Here is a 22,847-nt window from a genome sequence, read left to right as displayed (position 1 = left end):
TAGAGAATCAACTAGACAGTCAGACTCAATCTAGAATAAAGTATATCAAAGAGTGTAATATCTCGATCTCTCGATTTAATTCTTACTCAAGCAAATAGAAATCTGCGAGTCTAATTAAATACAAGAGAAATAACTTGGATGGTACCAAAGACCAATATCCAAGTGTCAATCTATGTAAATCAACAACCAAAGGTTGGATATTCTAATTGATTGATCTAACGCACAACCTGTGATATTTCAATTATATAACAAAATCTAATGCGGAAAAGAAATAACACAGACCAGAATTTTGTTAACGAGGAAACCGCAAATGCAGAAAAACCTTGGGACCTAGTCCAAATTTGAACACCACATTGTATTAAGCCGCTACAGACACTAGCCTACTCCAAGTTAACTTCGGACTGGAATGTAGTTGAGCCCTAATCAATCTCACACTGATCAAGGTACAGTTTCGCTCCTTACGTCTCTGAATCCAAGTAGGAATCTACGCACTTGATTCCCTTAGCTGATCTCACTCACAACTAAGAGTTGATACGACCCAAAGTCGAAGACTTGATAAACAAATCCGTATCACACAGACCCACAGATAAACCTATGAGTTTTATTCTGTCTTTTGATAAATCAAGGTGAACAAGAACCAATTGATAAACCGGACTTATATTCCCAAAGAACAGCCTAGTATTATCAATCACCTCATAATAATCTTAATCGATTAACGAAACAAGATATTGTAGAATCACAAACGATGAGACAAAGATGTTTGTGACTACTTTTCAATATTGTCTATCGGAGAATAAATCTCGAGCAAATCTTAAAGAAGATAATACTCAATCACGATAGAAAAAGCAAGATCAGAACATGCAACTACAAAGAAAATAGTTGGGTATGTCTTCACAATCTCAAGGAAGTCTTTAAGTCCTTAACCTATAGGGTTTCGTGAAAAACCGAAGGTTAAAGGAGAATCGACTCTATTCACAACTAGTATCACAATGAGGTGTGGGGATTAGGTTTCCCAGTTGCTAGAGTTCTACTTTATATAGTCTTCAAATCAGGGTTTGCAATCAATGTTACCTTGGTAACAAAGCGTTCAATATTCACCGTTAGATGAAAACCTGATTAGATTCAAGCTAATATCTTTCAACCGTTAGATCGAACTTAGCTTGTTATACACAAATGAATTGTACTGTCATTTAGATAAAGGTAACCGTGCATAAACGTGTACACTTAGTTGGTTCGACAATAGTTGACCAAAGGTTAGCCATATGAGCACTTTCATATCAACCTTATTCATATTTATCATAACTACTTCAAATGACTCAAATGAAACTAGTTAGAGAGTTGTTCAATTGTTTATATTCTCAAAGAAGCATACAAGACATAATTGAAGCAAAATCGATTTTGATTAACTTGAATTATTACAGGAACATTATAGCCACGGTTTGCAAAAGATTGCATTCCTTATTATATAAATGTATTAGTTCATGAACATACCGATTTTAGAACATAACCTACTTAAGTATGCAGATGGGTACGCATACCTAAGTATCCGTACTGAGTTTGGTTACGCCAGTACGCGAGCATACCACTTTACTCTTTCAAATTCCAGCAGAAATTCACGGAACTTGAAATTCCGCCAGTACGCGTACGGGTATGCATACTTAGTTTTCGGACATCCAACAACCAACCAGTACGCATACGGGTACGCATACCATGGTTCTCGGTTTTGGACTTTACACAAATGTGAATACACACTATGTTTATATCCAATCATGTTCACATGTTCTAAACCCTCATTTCAATCCTCGAAACATTCTTGGAAGACGACAATAACTTTCTCACACAAACTATTAGCTTCAAAGAAATTTTCAAGTGATCGAATCATCAATAAAAAACATTCCGAGTCTACATCAAATGACTGTCTCATACAAATCATGTAAGATGTTACAAGGAGATTTTCACATGATCATCTTTTGACTTTCGTCAAGAATAAAATATGAACTTGGTTAAAAGAGAAAGCTTACCAACACACATTATGAGAAATAGATAAGCGAGATAAACTCGGCTCGAAATACCAAATGTGCATAATTGAAGTATATATAACAATACGACATTTTGTCTCAAATATGAGTGTTTGAGGGTGAAAACGGTTTCTGCTGGTTTTGGTAAATTCGTATGTGTGGATGAGAAATGACTCTAAACCATAAACAATGTGTTGCAAGGGAGTACTTTTGATTCGATAGATCAATCTGTACAATCCTAGCCTAAACCAAGAAATGGTCGTTCTAGACTTTCTTAGGTCACAAAGTGAAGGAGAAGGGTTGGTCTTAGGGAGGAAAGAGAAGAAAGTGTTGAGACCAAAATTGTTGATCCAGAAGGTGTGGTTGCTTGTGACTTGTATCAGAAAGTAGAACTGGATAGCAGAATGGAAAGCTACCAGGTGATTCTGGATACTATGTTTTTCTCCGACCAAAACTTGTTGTCTGGTGGAAATAGGTGAAACCTATTTATACAAGTCGTAATAAAACGTCACTGGTCTCGTAGGAAGTGGAAACGATTGAGTGGTGGAAGAGTGGAGTAACCTGTAACGTCAAAAATTATGCTTCCATAATGAAGGATCAGTTTACACCATTACTTCTTGCCATTACTAACCGCCCCGCTTTATGACACTTTCTTGTAACGGGCGTATTGCACGCCGCATGCTGTAAACCGCCAGACCAATACCCTGATGAGTATCCCCAGTTTGTGACATGTTTGATGTCTCGAGTGTTTTCGTGGAAAACGTGTAGCACTTTGCTACATGTGGCAAGTTAAAATCAATAGTCTTTCCGCAGGAAAATAACATGTGATGCTATTAGGCTCGTCTTGGATGGTCCCCTAAAACTCGCCACAAACCTGTCAGTTCGGTGGCGAACTTCAATGGCTGAGATCGCATCTCATGAGGAAGGGTATACGTTGATTATGGCTACCTTGTGTTGGCGCCTGATAATGGCGCAGTGGCGTTTTGGTGTACGCCAGTGACGATGCGGCATGGATGGCATGGATCGTGCATGCCCGTGGCACGGTGGTGCAAGTGGCGCCTGGCGTAGCCATGGCCACTAGGTTTAGGCGGCTGGTCGCCTAAAAATTTCCACAAAACTTCCAGCTCAGTGGCGAACTTGGGTGGCTGAGATCGCATCTCATGATGAAGGGTAGCCATTGATTGTGGCTACCTTCTGTTGGCGCTTGATAATGGTACGGTGGCGCTTATAGCGTACGCCAGTGTCATTGTGGCATGGTTGGCATGGCTCGTGCATGCCTGTGGCACGGTGGAATAGCTGGCATAGTTTGTGCATGCCAGCGACACGATGGTGTAAGTGGTGCCTGGCGTAGCCATGGCCACTGAAATTTTGGCACGTTGGTGTTAGACTCAAACGTGGTGTTGCAACATCAGTTTCAATGGCCACATTGATCCCCATGTTCTGTGGAACATTGTTTGGCTCAGTTGGCGCGACAACTTTGCCTAAATTAGGGTTTGGCATGTCGAAACCCTAATTAACATATATGGAATGTGTGTTTAGCATGCCGCTTGGCATGTGCGCCTGGTATGTTTGTTTTGGCATGCTTGGCATGTCCGTTTTTGAAATGTTTGGCATGCCGTTAGCATGTAGGCGCGGTTTTGGAAAGCCAACTTAGTATGGCGACCTCTTGGCACAATTACCACCTCATTTAAGGTTGTGGAAGGTTTAGAGCAATCTGATTGGTAACTGAAAGTAGGGGGCGTCCAAGCATGGGCGTGGCTACCCTTTTGGTGCGCGTGGCAGGTTTAATGCGACCTGATTGGCCGATAGGAAATAGGGCCGGCAAGCATGGGCCCAGCCACAACTCCTGGGAGTGTGGCAGGTTTAGAGCGACCTGATTGGTCGACAAAGGAGTAAGGTCCGGTTGGGTAGCGTGGGGCGTGGCCAAGTGGCGCCGACTGGCCTGTGGCATGGCGACGCTTCCTCTCATTGTTGCTCCTTCTCTGCGGCTCCGTTACTCTTTGCTTTCTGATTTTGGGCAGGACTCTGCACCTATTAATCCGTGGCGGATCAATTGCTTAGTTGTTTAGGCGTAATTTTGACCGATGAGGTCTAATATACTGCGCATGGCATAAAAACCCTAATTTTACAAATTAGTCAGGTTCATGAGTTTTGTGAGTTATCACAAAATTGATTAGATTCTATGTGTTGACACATAATTCTTTATTTACAGAGAGCAGCATGCTTTCTGACTGAGTATTTCGTGTAAGGACCTTAATCTTGATACTAGGAAATTCATGCTACTCTGCTGCGAGTGAACACAAATCCGTCATGCCATACCAATATTAAGGGTCCTGCCGGGGAACATAACACATAAAAGGTACTCAGAAGTTCTTACATTATGGAATAATATAAGCAAGGTGTTGAAATATACAGAGCATCTGGGATTGTTGCTACATGCGCCAGTCTGGATAAATTTAATGAAAAATATATCGAACGGCTCAATAAATAAGCCAATGGAGAGGTTGACACTCATGACTCCGTTTCCTTACAGAGTGACGTCACGTCAGATGCAAGGTTTTATAATTCTAACCCTAAGCTAAAAACCACCATCAACATTAAGTCCCCCGCTTAGCTCGTAACAGTGGCATTGTTGCGGGGTAAGCATGAGATGGTGACAGACAAGGATAAAATTGAAACGGCAAGTCATGAAGACATTGTCAGGAAGATTTGGCTAACCTTTGTCAGGAGACATAAAGAATTTGTGATCCTTGCATTAGAGGCTTCGCGGGAATTCGGCTTGGCCATAGGGGGTTGGCGTTAGCGCTGTAACTTTGGTTACTGATCAGCAGAAGTGGCACTATAACTTGGATCGTGGAACGGGCAAGGGCTGGCTAGGTCGCGGATTGTGCGGAGATGGCGCTTGACTTGGAATGGTGAAGATGACGCTGCTTTGGCTGGTGAAGATAGCGCTGTTTCGAACGGCGGAGATGGCACTCCAATCTTGACCGTGTGGAGATGGCGCTGCTAACTTTGGAATGACGCTGCTTGCTTGGAATGGTGGTTGACACTTCTTTGGTTGGGACGCAGAACGGCAGAGATGGTTGCTGACTTGGACGTGAGTTGTTGGCGCTGGGCCTGACACTGGCTGGGACGCGAACCGTTGGCGCTGGCTTGGTCGCGGCCTGTTGGCGCCATGGAGCGTTGTCAGCATGGGCCCGGTTGCCTCTTTTCGTGTATAGCCCAAACAAGAAACCTTCCTTCACTCAAACTCCAAAAGTGTTATGCCTATAAAAGGCGTTACCTATCATTTTTATCTCGTATTATTGGCTTTGTTTCCACGTCTTGGTGTTAGCGGCAGAGCAGTAGCAATAAAGCAGGCAAGCATTTTTCAGGTACGTATCCTAGTGTTTCTTCTTTTTCTCGCTCTTCTGTATTGGTGTAAACCCTAGCTGTAGGTATATCTTCCATAAATTTGTAAAAATACTTCAATATGAGTGATTCCTCTTGGCTGGTAGTATTGTGGCATGTAATAGCGTTGGCCACAACATTAATAACAACGAAGCTTATGCAAAGCAAGCACGCATAGGAAAGTGGCCGCCATTGGATCCTTCCTCCATAAAACCTAGCTTTAGTTTTTTTTTTGTTTGGTTGTGAGCATCATTCCATCGGAAAGGCACGGTCTTGGCCAAAAACATGTTTCCCCGCGGTAATACATGTCTTTGCGCTGAGTAAGCATCAGTACCCATTCCCTTTGGCCGTGAGTGCCATAACATGTGACCAAGAAATTTTTCCTGTAGAAAACTTGTGGTTGGTTTTTTTATCATTGTATCCAATTTTTCTGACAAAATCTTCACGCATGGTTTTTCTTCAGAGTAGTAACCCTTTTCCTGTTTTTCCTCCGTTGTAGTTATTCCAAAAGTGGAAAGTAACGTAAGAGATTCTTGTTAAGATGTCACCTGGAAACAGTTTTGTCGTCGTGCCTAGAAATGCTAACAACTCCAAGGACAAGCCGAATATGGATGATGGGTTCTTCACAGAATCTTGCACAACTTTAAGGATGCATCCCAGTCATGTGGAAACTTTTCTGACTGGCTCAGAGAACGAAGGAGAGGTTCAGTCAATTTCACCATTGCGTGTGATATGGTTTTGTATCGAGAGGAAAGAGTATCCAGCTTCTTCTATCGACTTTAAAATCTGCCAAAGCCCATTGCGCTCCTTCGAAGTATGGATGAGAATCTTGATAATTCGTGACCACGTCAAGGACAATCTGGTTACGGTGCAAATCATGAATGTTGACATGGCGTCTGCAACACTTCAGATTAGGAAAGACATCGCAGGTCTGATCGTTTTCGTCTCTAGGTGGTGTATGGAGACTCATACTGCCATATGTAGGTGGGGCGAGATGACTATTACTTTGGAGAGCGTAGCCGTCCTATTAAATCTTCCAATAATTGGGAATCTTGATGTCGTCTTGTCCAAGTAGGAAGAGGAAATGCACGCTACTCTGGTTAGGAAGTCGGAAGAATATGTTCGGAAGGACAATGAGGAAAAGTGTTTTTATACTTGGTGGGTGTCTGAATGGTTCTCCAAGGAGCCGGATCCGGCTTTGGTGCTGGACGATACACTCCATCTCGCTACATTCTTAGCCTTGTGTTTATCCAGAGATGTTTTTGATGATGGTTCTGGCAGGAAAGAAATAAGACAGAATCTCATCAACTTTGCTATCAAATTGGCGAAAGGCGTGGCTCTTCCCATAGGCAGCTTGTTCCTTGGCTCCTTGTACACCAATCTGGATTGCTTAGCAGCAGACATGTTTGCTTCTAATGGGTACATGAAGGTGGACTCGTATGTCCATGTCGCATTTCTCCAAGCATGGTTGTGGGAGCATTTTAAGCACTACGCTCCTAATCCAATAACTTCACTTCCTGACACATATGGCGGCTCTAGGATACTTCGTTGGTCGAAGAAGCGTCCAAGACCTAGATCAAAACTCGTCGATTTTCTCGACAACGTGAATGCAATAAACTTCCGTCCATGGGCTCCGGTCCATGCATCCATTGTTCAGCCAAACACTTTTGCTTCCGTGCCGAACATAACATTGCATTCTGATGGAGTGGATATAACCGTTGGAGAAGTCATATTCATGCGGAGCTGCATACCCGGATATGTACCATCCTTTTTCAAGGAATTTTTGGAAGCGGTCCTATATAATAATATTGACAGGGCCGCTCGTCATATGGACTTTGATCAGGGGGTTCCATTCTGCCGTCCATCAACGCCTCCAGAAAAACTGTTGCCAGTTGTTTTTTATAGCAGTTCCCTGGCAAAGCATAAGAGTCTTCCCTTTCTGCTTTTACGGAGAAAATCGGTGGCAACCCCTAAGTATAATGCTTTTTGGCCGGGAGAGTTCTTTTCTATTCAGCAATTCGTGCAGAATGTTGTGACAGGTCCACGCGGCAAGCCCTCCTCTAAGGTTTTGGCGAAGCACGGGTTGTTGAGATTTCCTTCTCCGTGTAAGCAGAAATCTTCTAACTCAAGTGAAGACAGTCCCCAGAAAAAGGAGCGAAGGTCGAAAAGTCGTGCATGCGGCTTTCAATCGGCTTCGACAGCCCTGGTGACCTTCAGTTATTCAAACATGCAAGTACATATGATTCTCTAACTGAATTGCGTGAACATTCCGGATTGTTGCCACTGAAAATCTTTTCTTCTTTTTACTTAGGGTCTCGACAGTTCAAACACCTTCGCCAAGCTTGCACGTGGTCAGGGAATGACCTCTGAAAAAAAGTCTGGTAATACTGAGCCTTCGTCCAATGAGGAGGAAAATGAAGAAGAAGAAGATTCAGAATCCAGTGATGACGGGGAAAGCACTTCAGAGCGTAGCAACGGGTCCTCTTCTAGTTCCAGCGGGCCCACAGATGAGTCGGTGAGTTTTTACACATTTTTCCTTTTGGACTTATTTATTTATTTGGAGCAAATATTCAATTGGTGATATCACAGGAAGAAGTCGCTTCTGAAAATAACTCTGAGATGGAGATTGATGGCAATGAAGATATAACTGTGTCTCCAATCATGTAAACCATACCCACTGGTAATCTGAAGATGGAGATTGATCGTCGTGAAGATGTTGTTGTGTCCCCAATGGTGGAAAAATTTGTTGTGGAGACATGCGTGATTGTTCCCAAAGAATCTTTGCTAGTTGCACATCCAGCAGCAGGTGTTGTTTTCGATCCTCTGTTTGGGACTCCTTTTGAGGGTCACGTGTTGATTGGAGGATTCAGTGTGCCAATAAAATACGCGGAGTTGTATACCAAAATATGGGAAAGGTATGGGCATGTCGCAACAACTAAAAATATCACCAGCCGATTTGTGTTGGTTAAGCGTGTAGAAGAAGCCTTATCCTCAATTCATGACATGTGCAACATGACCGGCCACACTGTTTCGGGAGATGTAATTTCGAGCTGGAAGTTACACCGGGATGTGTGCGTAAACTTTGAGTTCAACGTCTCTTGGTTCTGTGAAGGTTTTTCTGAGATCCAAAAATTGCAGGATGAAGCAATCGAAGGTCCCTCTGCGAATGTGATCAACCAACAGGAAGCAGAAGTCGAAAGGTTGTCTCAGGAATTGAAGTTGAAACAAGCGGCTCTTCCAAGCGTGAAGGATGCTTTCTCCAAGAAGAACGAAGCATTGTTGAATTATTTCCCTTGAATATCTTCTGTCTTCCGAACTTCCTTTTCTTAGTTTTTTTTTTTTGAAAGGCAAAGAAACGCCTAGTTCATGGTTTGATTTTCTGGTTTTCGGATTTCATAGACGATTGCTTTCTGTGAAGGTTTGTGGATTATTTAGATAGTGGCACCCTTATCGCCGTGAGTAGCACAATTATTCCATAAAAGCCGCAAAACCATGAACGTTGTATTAAAGGGAAAATATGGGATAATGTGAAATTTGGGATAACATGGTTATCGACTTCCATTGTAAATGTGGAAACTCAGACAATAGATCGTGTAAACATTGTCTGACAAAACTTACTCGCTTTTAGAGTTTTTAACAAAACTGGATCTTCATAGCGCAAATCCAAGCTTTATGGTTACGTCGTCCTGGCTGTGAGAAGTCCCCAATCATCCTTCATTGGCTGTAAGAAGTCTTCATAGCTCGGTTTGGTACGTACACTTGAGGAGGAGACTTGCCGGGTGAGTCACAGTATGAGCTCTCGCTACCGTTTTCAGGGTTTGTTGCTGATCTGGACCTGAGTTCTACCATCTTGAGATCGAGGTTGAAAAATAAAATTGGAAATTGATATTGTAAACGAGAGATTAATCTCCCAAGAAATGGCCGTTCCAGGCTTGCTTCGGTCACAAAGTGAAGGAGAAAGGTTGGTCTTAGGGAGGGAAGCGAAGAAAGTGTTGAGACCAGAATCGTTGATCCTGAAGGTGTGGTTGCTTGTGACTTGTATCAGAAAGTAAAGCTGGCTAGCAGAATGGAAAGCTACCAGGTGATTTCTGGATACTATATTGTTCTCCGACCAAAACTTGTTGTCTAGTGGAAATAGGTGAAACCTATTTATACAAGTCGTAATAAAACGTCCTTGGTCTCGTAGGAAGTGAAAACGATTTAGTGGTGGAAGAGTGGAGTAACGTGTAACGTCAGGAATTATGCTTCCATAATGAAGGATCCATTTACACCATTACTTCTTGCCATTACTAACCGCCCCGGGTTATGACACTTTCTTGTAACGGTCATATTGCACGCCGCACGCTGTAAACCGCCAGACCAATACCCTGATGAGTATCCCCCAATTTGTGACATGTTTGATGTCTCGAGTGTTTTCATGGAAAACGTTTAGCACTTTGCCACGTGTGGCAAGTTAAAATCAAGAGTCTTGCCGCAGGAAAATAGCATGTGATGTTATTAGGCTCGTCTTGGCTGGTCGCCTAAAACTCGCCACAAGCCTGTCAGTTCGGTGGCGAACTTCAATGGCTGAGATCGCATCTCATGAGGAAGGGTAGTCGTTGATTATGGCTACCTTGTGTTGGCGCCTGATAATGGCGCAGTGGTGTTTTGGTGTACGCTAGTGGCGATGCGGCATGGCTAGCATGGCTCGTGCATTCTCGTGGCACGGTGGTGCAAGTGGCGCCTGGCGTAGACATGGCCACTAGGTTTAGGCGGCTGGTCGCCTAATAATTGCCACAAGCGTGCCAGCTCGGTGGCGAACTTGGGTGGCTGAGATCGCATCTCATGAGGAAGGGTAACCGTTGATTGTGTCTACCTTCTGTTGGCGCCTGATAATGGTACGGTGGCACCTTTAGCGTACGCCAGTGGTATTGCGACATGACTGGCATGGCTTGTGCATTCCCATGGCACGGTGGAATGGCTGGCATAGTTTGTGCATGCTAGCGACACGATGGTGTAAGTGGCGCCTGGCGTAGCCATGGCCATTGAAATTTTGGCACGTTGGTGTTAGACTCAAACGTGGTGTGGCAACATCAGTTTCAACGGCCACATTGATCCCCATGTTCTGTGGAAAATTGTTTGGCTCAGTTGGCGCGACAACTTTGCCTAAATTAGGGTTTGGCATGTCGAAACCCTAATTAGCATGTGCTTTTGGCATGCCGTTTGGCATGTGCGCCTGGCATGCCGTTTGGTGTCATGTTCGTGTTTGGCATGTTTGGCATGCCGTTAGCATGTTGACGCGGTTTTGGAAAGATAACTTAGTATGGCGACCTCTTGACACAATTTCAACCTCTTTTAAGGCTGTGGCAGGTTTAAAGCAATCTGATTGGTTAATGAAAGTAGGGGCGGCCAAGCATGGGCGTGGATACCCTTTTGGTGCGCGTGGCAGGTTTAATGCGACCTGATTGGCCGTTGGGAAATCGGGCCGGAAATCATGGGCCCAACCACAACTCCTGGGAGTGTGGCAGGTTTAGAGCGACCTGATTGGTCGACAAAGGAGTAAGGGTCGGTTGTGTAGCGTGGGGAGTGGACAAGTGGTGCCGACTGGCCTATGGCATGGCCACGCTTCCCCTCATTGTTGCTCCTTCCATGCGACTCTGTTACTCTTTGTTTTCTGATTTTGGGCAGGACTCTGCACCTATTAATCCGCGACGGATCAATTGCTTAGTTGTTTAGGCATAATTTCGATCGACGAGGTATAATATACTGCACAGGGCGCAAAAACCCTAATTTTGGAAACTAGTCAGGTTCATGAGTTTTGTGAGTTATCACAAAATTGATTAGATTCTATGTGTTGACACATAATTCTTTATTTACAGAGAGCAGCATGCTTTCTGACTGAGTATTTCGTGTAAGGACCTTAATCTTGATACTGGGAAATTCGTGCTACTCTGCTGCGAGTGAACACAAATCCGTCATGCCATACCAATATTAAGGGTTCTGCCGGGGAACATAACACATAAAAGGTACTCAGAGGTTCTTACATTAGGGAATAATATAAACAAGGTGTTGAAATTGACAGAGCATCTGGGATTGTTTCTACATACGCCAGTCTGGATAAATTTCATGAAAATATATCGAACGGCTCAATAAGTATGCCAGTGGAGAGGTTGACACTCATGGCTCCGTTTCCTTACAGAGTGACGTCACATCAGATGCAAGGTTTTATAATTCTAAACCTAAGCTAAAAACCACCATCAACATTAAGTCCCCCGCTTAGCTCGTAACAGTGGCATTGTTGCGGGGTAAGCATGAGATGGTGACAGACAAGGATAAAATCGAAACGACAAGTCATGAAGAGATTGTCAGGAATATTTGGCTAAAATTTGTCAGGAGACATGAAGAATTTGTGATCCTTGTATTGGAGGCTTCGCAGGAATTCGGCTTGGGCATATGGGGTTGGCGTCAGCGCTGCAACTTTGGATACTGATCAGGAGAGGTGGCACTGCAAATTGGTTTGTAGAACGAGCAAGGGCTGGCTAGGTCGAGGAATGTACGGAGATGGCACTTGACTTGGAATGGTGAAGATGGCGCTGCTTCGGCTGGTGAAGATGGCACTCCAATCTTGACCATGCGGAGATGGCGCTGCTGACTTTGGAATGACGCTGCTTGCTTGGAATGGTGGATGGCACTGCTTTGGTTGGGACGTGGAACAACAGAGATGGCTGCTGACTTCCAAACTCCAGCAGAAATTCACGGAACTTGAACTTCCGCCAGTACGGGTACGCATACTTAGTTTTCGGACTTCCAACAACCAACCAGTATGCATACAGGTACGTACTCCATGGTTCCAGGTTTTGGACTTTACACAAATGTGAATACACACTATGTTTATATTCAATCATGATTACATGTTCTAAACCCTCATTTCAATCATTGAAACATTCTTGGAAGACGACAATAGCTGTCTCACACAAATTATTAGCTTCAAAGCAATTTTCAATTGATCGAATGATCAATACGAAACTTTCCGAGTCTACATCAAATGACTGTCTCACACAAATCATGAAGATGTTACAAGGCGCTTTTCATATGATCATCTTTTGACTTTCGTCAAGAATAAAAGATGAACTTGGTTAAAGCAAAAGCTTACCAACACACATTTCGAGAAATGGATAAGCGAGATAAACTCGGGTCGAAATACCAAATGTATATAATTGAAGTCTATATAGCAATACGACTTTTTGTCTCAAATAGGAGATAGAGTTGATAGACTTTTGAGTGATAGATGAGTCCAAGTCTCCATATACCTTTTGTTGATGAAGTTCCACAATTTCCCTTGAGTAGTTCTTCGTCTTCATTTGATGAACGCCGTGAAGTCTGAATTTCAACTACACTTTCCATCCTAATCCGAGAATTAGCTATAAGTAGAGTAGAAATCAAGACTTATAGTTTTGGCAACTAAACTTGACAAACAAGCTTGAGATAGCAATGCTTGCGAGTTCGACCGAGCAGTGCTCTAACAGTTTCTTCCACTATGCCATGGACTAAATATTTCATTATAAATGACTGTAACATAGGTTTTACAAGTTTTCTAAAAGTTCTCTATATGTATGTAAAAAGAAACAAAAATCGTGCGATAAATGTTTTAGCTAAGTTAGCTAGGAAAGCTACTTTAAACAGATAATGGATTCAATTTCTCCTAAATTCATTTTAGGTTTACCCTTCCAATGGTGTAATTTCTAAATATGTGTTTAGTGTATTGGTTACTTTCAATTATATATACAACTAGAAACTATTGTATGCATATAATAGGATATTATGTGTCAATTTGGTCATGTTGACCTGGTTCGACTAATGTAGTTAATTTCGGATCTCGGTCCGTCTCAGTTAGGACCGAAATACTAAGAAAACTTATCTCGGTGAAATGTCGGAGCTGTTATTTTTAAATTGTATATCTGCAATACGTATGTCAAGTATTTTGCATATTTTACATATGTTAAAAATGTATAGATGTAAGATCAATTCCAATTTTTAAGAAAAGTTGAAAAAAAAAAGATTTTTTCCAGGTTGGATTTGATTTTTATTACTAAGTTTTCATATGAAAAACTTTTTGGCGAGATATGGGCGCATCTCGGTGGAATCTCCGCATTCTCGACGAGTTTTTCGGTCAAATTTCATATCGTTGATGTTAAAAGACTCGTCTTGGCCACGGACCGAAACCTAGATTTTCGGTGAAATCTCAGTTGTCTCTTCCAAGATTGACTACATTAGGTTTTTTTTTTTTTTATCATTTTGGTCCAGAAAATGTTATTTTGTCCCAAGGTGAAAGTTACCCACACAAAAAGATGTCAACGTTTTTTAGAATAATGTCAAAATTTCTTTTTCTCTCTATTATGCTCCTCTTACAAAAAATAGTTAAAGACTAAATTTAAAGTACATATTCCTCGAATTACAGGTCGTAGTTCAACAAGTTTTATATATTTGGAAAGATTTTAATGAGATCTATACAACGTCTACCAATTTTACTATTTTTTCGAAGCTTTAATTTTCATGTTATCGTTTAGCTAAAATAAACTACAAGATGAACTTTCATCACGAGTTTATTCAACGAAATATACTTCTACGATGAACTAAATTACCATGACACATTCATCCTACAAAATGAATTGCTGGAAATTTACTATCATTACGAGTTCATTCTACAAAATGAACCGCCACAAAGAACTACCAATACAAGTTCATTCTACAAATGAATTGTTGGAAAGTATTATTACGAGTTCATTCTACAAAATGTATTCCAATTATCTGGACAATTGAACTTCAATGTTTTAGCTTCAACTTTAGTTGAGAATTCACTTGAAAACAAACACTCGTAACACACCAAGTACTTACCATCAGAATCATGTGTTACACCACCACCTCCTCATATTTGTTGAAGTTGTCTCAACATCCATCTTGATTATGTTACTTGGTAGCTTACTACAAATTTGCCATTTTGTAGTTTGGTTTTTCTCACTTCTCAAATTTTGTCCTGCTAGTGATCTTCTTCTTTATAATGCAGTTTGAAATATATAATTTTTTTTTAATTATTATTATTATTATTAGTCAAGTGTCTTTAGAGAACGGTACAAGTTTGAAAACTATGGCATTTCTCATATGTTCTACTTAATGCAAAACCCTAATATTATGTCTTCTGCTCCTTAACAAATTGGAACCCGTGGTAATTTCTAAATACTTATGCGTTTTTGCTTATTCATGAACTAACATACTTCTTTTCCATATTTAATTTGACAACAATGTCATTCTAAGTTGACGACACTCTTAAGCCCCAATAACAGACATAATGAGAAATAAGAGTTTTAACACAATCATGATCGGCTTCTGAGAATTTCCAGCAACTATTTTTCGCGGACGCCTAATTGCTAATTTCAAAGACTATTTTCAACGGTTATACAATAAGATTGTATGAATCAGATATGAAATTGACAATGCCATTTAGAATAATCGAAATAATGATATAATTACTAAACAAACTATAAACTATATATATCGAAACAAAATAACAATTGACAAGTTTCTATTACAAGTCCACTGGCTTTACCAATGTAATTTCCGGTGCGTGCGCAAACCTGTTAGATGCTTGTAAAAGATAGAGAGGTAGAGAGAAGTATTTCCTTTCAGATAATGGTATCCACAAACGTACAACTCTTCAAGCAACTTAGATAAAAGAAGAGTTATTGAAGCGCCATTAACAAATACTACCTTAACTCATCTCCAGAATACAACAATTTTTAATATTTTAGACTTTTTATTCGGAATTCCTGAAATAAATTTACAATGGAACATCAGACTTCAAAATTACAATACATGTTAGAGAAATAATAAAAACAGATTATCTTTCTATATTTTTGTTTGCAAAAGATACATAAATGTTAATTTAAACTCAGACATAACAACTTACAACCGAAAATTTTGAAGAAAGTCTCCGAATATCTCATTTTATGTGGAAATTTCTTGATTTTTATACCTTTAACATCTGAATAGCTTTTACTTTTCAAGAAGAATGGGGTGAGACAAGCCAAAACCGCTCACATACATGAAACAACACCTAAAAACGTCTTTCTTACTAATTTCAGGTGGGATGAGATTCGTTCCATATGTGTGGGCGGTTTTGGGACCCACGGTCTTTAAAGAATCACCCTTTTCTTCAAACAATAGCTTAGGATTGCTATCGTTCAAGGTATTTTTCTTGCGCGTCAACCATAATGTTCACATCAACCTACTCAATGTCAAAACTAAAACTTTTATATGCTTTCTGTTTAGTAACTCATCTGGGCGATATACGGGGAGGTCTTCCAACTCCGCAACGATGTTCGTGTAACCTAATGTGCCTGTAATTGCCTCGCAGCTATGCAGTTCCGTCTTAAAAAGAAGATGAACGAGAAATGAGGAGTACTGCATGTGGGAGTCTTATGAGAAGACCTATTTTCCGTTGACCTTTCTACGATCCAAATTCTACCAAAGGTTGCGTACTTGACGGCAACGCCAATTAAAATATCGCACGTACACATGAAAATCTCTAACTCAAACTTCTAGAAATCTATCATTTAAAGCTCTCAGCTTTCCAACCTACTATGCCCCAAAAATTTTCATTAAAAAAACCTATTTTACTGTGAATTTACAGCAAATTATGTTACTAGTTCACTGTCACCCTTGAAGACAAAAATTAAATAAATTTGGATAGTTGTTAAATTCTTTTTGTCACCATAAGAATTTTCTCTAATGGTCGCTTTCGAGCATAAAAATCATCGGCAGGGAAATTATTTACGAATTTTGGATTCACTTCCCGCGAAAATTCAACTTGTCTCACTGTAACTGACCTTTCTGTAGTCTGGGTGAGTGGATGAATTTTAACTTTATCCTAATAATTGATTAAAGCGGGTTCATTTTCCTTTAAAATAATAAAAATAGTAGTCGAGGATCAGGAAATTGTTGTTATATTGACAAAAGACCAATTAGCGCGTCATAGATGTCCATAAATATATATAATCAATCTCATCATTTCGGTCTTAGGCTGCAAGTCAAAAGGAAAGATCTGAAGTCTATGTTCAAAGATTGGAATACAAAAACGTGATAAATAATTAATCTTCGCTCTTCTTTTAAGACTTGCCATCTCAAATTTGCTCAGAGTTTTAAGTGTATTCATCAGTTTCTTTCATTGGTTCTTACAGGTTACAAGTTTTTTCTATTTCCTGCCAGAATTTGTATATTCAGTCAGTCTCTCTCTCTTCTCTGCAGAAAATTTCTATTCGTTTTGTTTTTTTTCTCAAGGCTTTGTTTTTAAGTAGGAACCTTTTTTGGGGTTTTGGTGTGCTGTAATTGGTCGGTATTTTTCTACCAAATATATTTGATATTTTGATATCTGCCTGTCTGGGGTTTTGGTTTGAGTTCAACTTCAAATAAAGTGTACAGAGTAGTACTAGTGGGTTGTCTTGAATAAGCTGCATTTTTTTGGGAAAATCTTCTTCTTGATTAGTTAATCGATAAAGAATAATTACTGGGTAAGTTTGTCTCTGTTTTACAACAACTGGGGCTCTTGAAATTTTCTTGAGAGAAAATAAGAATGAGTGGAGTTGGAAGAAAAAAGCTGCAATTGAGTAAGATCTATGCGTTTCACTGTGGGAAAGCTTCATTTGTAGAAGATCATTCACAGATTGGAGGACCTGGATTTTCAAGAGTGGTTTTCTGTAACGAACCTTATAGTTTTGATGCATCATTGCGGAATTATGGAAGTAACTATATTAGAACTACAAAGTATACACTTGCTACGTTTTTCCCTAAATCTTTGTTCGAACAATTTAGAAGAGTTGCAAATATATATTTTCTTATTGCTGCTTGTCTATCTTTCACCTCTCTTTCTCCTTACACCCCAATTAGTGCTGTTCTTCCTCTTGTTGTCGTAATCGGCGCCACTATGATTAAAGAAGCTGTTGAAGATTGGAGAAGAAAATCACAGGTATGCTTGTCTATATGGTTGTTAAATTTCTCTAAGAAGATCTCTAAAATGAAAGTTGCAAAATTTATCTAAGTAAGGAAATTTATGAACTTAAGTTGCTTGATATTATTTTTCCTGACAGAAGATTATGAAGTTACAAGATCAGTGATAGCTCTGAATTCAGCTGACATAAAAGTTAGATTGAAACCAATTCTGCAAATGAGACACTTCAAGTTAATGAGTCACTGTTCATCAATTTCTCTGAAAGTTTGACCACCTTTTGATCTAGATTTATGTTATCCATAATTTGGATCTTTTTCGTTAGTCTGGGTATTATTTAATTTTAATTCATAATTTATGTTTTGAAGGATAACGAAGTGAATAATCGAACAGTTAAAGTACATCAAAGTGATGGTGTTTTCGATTATACTACATGGAAGAATCTAAGAGTTGGAGATGTAGTGAAGGTGGAAAACGATGAATATTTTCCAGCAGATCTCCTTTTGCTTTCTTCCAGTTATGAAGATGCTATATGTTATGTGGAAACCATGAATCTTGATGGAGAGACGAATTTGAAAGTCAAACAAGCATTGGAGGTATCTTCAAACTTAGTTGAAGACTCTAACTTTAAAGATTTCAAGGCTGTGGTTAAATGTGAAGACCCAAATGCAAACCTGTATACTTTTGTTGGAAGTATGGATGTTGAAGAACAACAGTATCCACTTGTACCTCAACAACTTCTCCTTAGGGACTCAAAGCTTCGGAACACGGATTATATCTATGGGGTTGTTATCTTCACTGGCAGTGACACAAAAGTTATGCAGAATTCAACCGACCCACCATCCAAGAGAAGCAGAGTTGAGAAAAAGATGGACAAAGTTATTTACTTCTTGTTTGCTATCTTGGTTTTGATGTCTTTCATCGGTTCAATCTGGTTTGGAATTATAACCAGCAAAGACCTAGTAAATGGCAGGATGAAAAGGTGGTATCTTAGACCGGACAAAACAACGGATTTCTATAATCCTAAAGATGCACCCTTCGCTGCAATTCTTCATTTTTTAACAGCCTTGATGTTATATGGGTACTTAATCCCGATTTCGTTGTATGTCTCAATCGAAGTCGTGAAAGTTCTGCAAAGTACCTTCATTAACCAAGATCTTCACATGTACCATGAAGAAACTGATAGACCTGCACATGCCCGCACGTCAAATTTGAATGAGGAACTTGGCCAAGTTAACACAATTCTTTCTGATAAAACAGGAACTCTAACCTGCAATTCAATGGAATTCATCAAGTGCTCTATAGCTGGAACAGCTTATGGCCGTGGGATCACTGAGGTTGAGAGATCAATGGCTAGACGAAAAGGATCACCATTAGCTTATGAGGTGGAAGATGATGAGGAGCACAATATGGTGGATCCTACAGATAAGAAACAATCTATTAAAGGGTATAATTTTAAGGATGAAAGAATTGTGAATGGGCAATGGGTTTACGAGCGCAGATCGGATGTCATTCAGCAGTTCTTTCGTTTATTAGCAATATGTCACACTGCCTTACCTGAAGTGGATGAAGAGACGGGAAGGATATCTTATGAAGCTGAATCCCCAGATGAAGCTGCTTTTGTCATTGCAGCCAGAGAACTTGGCTTCGAATTCTGTAAAAGGACACAAACAAGCATTTCATTGCATGAAATAGATCCCTTATCTGGCAAGAAGGTTGAAAGGTCAGTTCCCTTATGACACATAAGAAGCTTTCTTTATACATTACTTGTATGAGATTTCGAGTGTTCAAATGATTGTTTATTCAACATTTCATTTGTTTTTGTAGGTCTTATAACCTTTTGAACTTCTTAGAGTTTAATAGCACGAGAAAGAGAATGTCTGTGATAGTAAGAGATGAGGAGGGAAAGTTATTACTACTCTCCAAAGGTGCAGACAGGTGTGTGAAAGACTTGAAAAGTTACTTTCTTGCTATCATTTCCAAAAACTAGCTAGTGTTCTACTTGTTTACAGCTTTTTACGTATTCCAACAATACCATTGTATACTTCTATCCAAGCAGTGTCATGCTTGAAAGGCTCTCAAAGGATGGGAGAGAGTTTGAAGAGCAGACTACAGAGCACATGAATGAGTATGCCGATGCAGGTCTGAGGACTTTGGTACTTGCGTATCGTGGCATCACCAAGGAAGAATATGAAAAGTTCAATGAGGAATTCACTGAGGCCAAGAACTCAGTTAGTGCAGATCGTGATGCAATGGTCGATGAAGTTGCAGCGAAGTTAGAGAAAGATTTGATTCTTCTCGGTGCAACTGCAGTTGAGGATAAACTCCAAAATGGGGTCAGTACAAGATTTAAACATATCATTTTTGTTCAATATGTGCCCATCACTTATGGGATTTAACTGAATCATGTGTGCTCAGGTTCCTGAATGTATTGACAAACTTGCTCAAGCTGGTATAAAGATATGGGTTTTGACTGGAGATAAGATGGAGACTGCTATCAATATTGGGTATGCTAAAACATAAAAATTTCTTGACATTGAATATGAATGTGAGCCTAATGTGTTTATGATATCAATATGCTTACATTTTTCTGACTTGAATTCCATTATGCAGTTTCTCGTGTAGTTTGCTTAGACAAGGAATGAAGCAGACGATTATCACCTTAGAGACTCCAGAAATCAAGGCAATTGTAAAAGAGGGGGATAAGTCTGCGATCAGGAAGGTCAGAGCCCTCACACAGAAATCATTTTAGACAAGAAGTGTATAAGAACTAAAACAAAGAGAGGTACTATAAAGGATTAATGTCTTACTGATGAGTGGTGCTTTCTTTCTTTCAGGTATCAAAAGAAAGTATAATCCATCAGATAACTGAAGGGAAGAAACAAGTTACTGCATCAAGTGGAAGTTCAGATGCATTTGCGTTAATTATTGATGGGAAGTCGCTTGCTTATGCTCTGGAGGATGACGTGAAAAATCTCTTTCTGGAATTTGCAGTGGGTTGTGCATCAGTTATTTGCTGTCGTTCATCACCAAAACAAAAAGCACTTGTAAGTTCACTTTTATTCTCACATATATCTATATATTGCACAAAATACTTCTGTTACTTAATATGCTTTGGTGAAAACGAGGTCCTAAGAGATAACCCTTGTAGGTTACAAGACTGGTTAAGAATGGAACTGGTAAGACAACATTAGCTATTGGTGATGGAGCCAACGATGTGGGTATGCTTCAAGAAGCTGATATCGGAATTGGTATCAGTGGTGTGGAAGGCATGCAGGTAAGCTAGTACACTAACTGTACAAGGTCTAATTTCGTTCTTCTTTCCAGAGAATGATCCTTTCTCTCAGTTACTCATTTATGTTCTCTAATCTCTGTTTGGTGAAAATCCCAGGCAGTTATGTCAAGCGATATCTCAATTGCTCAATTCCGTTATTTGGAGCGTCTTCTGCTTGTCCATGGACATTGGTGTTACAGAAGGATCTCATCAATGGTACGTTTTTCATTCTTCAAATTTGGATAATTTTCTTCACATGAATTTCAATTGCGCTGGTTTTCATTCCCTGGTTGTGCGTGGCAGAAATATGGTATTTTCAAATTCAGCACGCAAAGAATCTATTATCTTGAAACATGAAGATAACCAACCTTTTTCATCTTGCTCTTTCCACAGATATGCTACTTCTTTTACAAGAACATTGCATTCGGTTTTACTCTTTTCTTGTACGAGGCTCATGCATCATTCTCCGGTCAAGCTGCATATAACGATTGGTATATGTCACTATATAACGTCTTCTTCACATCACTTCCCGTGATTGCGCTGGGGGTCTTTGATCAAGATGCCTCTGCTCGATTTTGCCTCAAGGTATGGCCATTAATAGTCTTTCTTGATTGTTGTTTACTAGTTTCCCTCTAATATTCAGCTAACTGGAAACCCGGAATTTCCAACAGTCCGTATTGAAAGCCTTCTTAGTGAAGTTGTAATAGTGAGAAAACAACTAAGACGAGGCATTTAATATTTCTGATCAGTGATGTAACTGTTTGCGCTTGAAGATTGCTCACGGTTTACCTCCTTTCATGTGGCAGTTTCCCTTACTATACCAAGAAGGTGTTCAAAACGTGCTCTTCAGCTGGCTTCGAATACTTAGCTGGATGTTAAATGGGGTTTGCAGTGCCATTATGATCTTCTTCTTGTGCATAAATGCACTTGAACTACAAGCATTCCGTAAAGGTGGCGAAGTTGTTGGTTTCGAGATTCTTGGAGCTACTATGTATACATGCGTCATTTGGGTCGTAAACTGTCAGATGGCGCTTTCAGTTAGTTATTTCACCATGATTCAACATTTGTTCATCTGGGGTGGAATTGCTCTTTGGTACCTGTTTCTATTAGCTTATGGTGCAATGTCTCCTTTACTATCCACAACTGCCTACCAAGTTTTCATAGAAGCCCTTGCCCCAGCTCCTACATATTGGCTTGTAACGCTCTTCGTTGTGATCGCAACTCTCATGCCATACTTTGCCTATTCTGCAATTCAAATGAGATTCTTTCCAATGTATCACCAGATGATCCAGTGGTTAAGATTAGAAGGACAAACAGATGATCCAGAGTACTGTCACATGGTACGACAAAGATCGATAAGACCCATAACAGTAGGTTACACGGCAAGAAGAGAAGCACGGTCAAATCGGTTAAGAGAAAAGCGATATCACAAGACAAGGATAGCTGCAAGGGATTCCTTGGATATCACAGTTGCTGAGTGAACTTGAGTCTGATAAGGATATCTGTTGGAAGCTTCAAAAGTCAAATCGAATTGACTTATCGGCCTACTTCAGTTTGCAGAGTCAAGGAACCATTTACGATCACGTAACCAGGGCTTATCAGGGTATCAGTGTCTTTCAATGGCTCTCTGCATCTAAGAGGTATATCCGTTGAAGAAAAGAAGCATATTGCTGGAGAGCTGTTGGGTAGACTCAAGTTACTGTGATACGGAGGGGACTTCCTAACAAAAGCAGTCCAACTCCGAATGCAAGCTGTAAATATGTAGTATAGTCATATCAAAACGCATACATTTTGATTTTCAATCTTTTGGTGTTTCTTTTTTTACTTGCACATTTTAATACCGGAACGACAGTATCACTGTTGATTGTAAATGGGTCACTGAATGTAGATATTCGTTACAGTTTTGGGTAATACTCGATGTGAATTATATTATCCTTCATCTATGGGCAAGTTTTTTTCGCTTCTGTTTCACTGATAGCGCAAAGTTATTGTTCAAGGTAGCATTACTGTTTTACCGTTTCTTTTCCATTTTGTTTGTAAAGGATTAAAAATCCTGTAAACAATCGAGTAAGTTCTAATGTAATCCGACTTCTAGTTCTCGACGTGGATAATAAACCTCTTTCAATGTTGAATTTACTTAACTTTTTTTTTTAAAATAAAATAATAAACTCATTAATATTATAATTTA

General features: G+C 40.0%; 1 protein-coding gene across 2 annotated transcripts; it reads left to right on the top strand.

The window, feature by feature from the left end:
* Nucleotides 1–16,489: 16,489 nt before the first annotated feature.
* Nucleotides 16,490–22,630, top strand: LOC113303006 (putative phospholipid-transporting ATPase 9). 2 transcript variants are annotated; one of them, XM_026551981.1, is made up of 12 exons: nt 17,272–17,406; nt 17,531–17,618; nt 17,754–19,108; nt 19,213–19,323; nt 19,445–19,721; nt 19,804–19,892; nt 19,999–20,107; nt 20,223–20,432; nt 20,537–20,662; nt 20,777–20,875; nt 21,053–21,244; nt 21,466–22,630. In XM_026551981.1, exons 3-12 carry the CDS (start codon nt 17,934–17,936, stop codon nt 22,138–22,140), a joined length of 3,063 nt encoding a protein of 1,020 aa, XP_026407766.1. In that variant the 5' UTR covers nt 17,272–17,406; nt 17,531–17,618; nt 17,754–17,933; the 3' UTR covers nt 22,141–22,630. The 2 variants fall into 2 exon arrangements, with proteins under 2 accessions (XP_026407765.1, XP_026407766.1); XM_026551980.1 differs by lacking the exon at nt 17,531–17,618 and having other exon boundaries at nt 16,490–17,406.
* Nucleotides 22,631–22,847: the final 217 nt, after the last annotated feature.

This window comes from Papaver somniferum, chromosome 8 (genome assembly GCF_003573695.1).
Source record: "Papaver somniferum cultivar HN1 chromosome 8, ASM357369v1, whole genome shotgun sequence".
NCBI classification, from domain to species: Eukaryota; Viridiplantae; Streptophyta; class Magnoliopsida; order Ranunculales; family Papaveraceae; genus Papaver; species Papaver somniferum.
This window is presented reverse-complemented; position numbering and strand designations above follow the sequence as displayed.

Excerpts from the sequence above, each read along its gene's own strand:
- LOC113303006 (XM_026551980.1), top strand. The coding sequence starts at position 17,014 with ATGAGTGGAGTTGGAAGAAAAAAGCTGCAATTGAGTAAGATCTATGCG. Across the intron at positions 19,109-19,212 it reads TCTGGCAAGAAGGTTGAAAG|GTCTTATAACCTTTTGAACT; the intron begins GTCAGTTCCCTT and ends TTGTTTTTGTAG. Across the intron at positions 19,722-19,803 it reads AGGATAAACTCCAAAATGGG|GTTCCTGAATGTATTGACAA; the intron begins GTCAGTACAAGA and ends ATGTGTGCTCAG.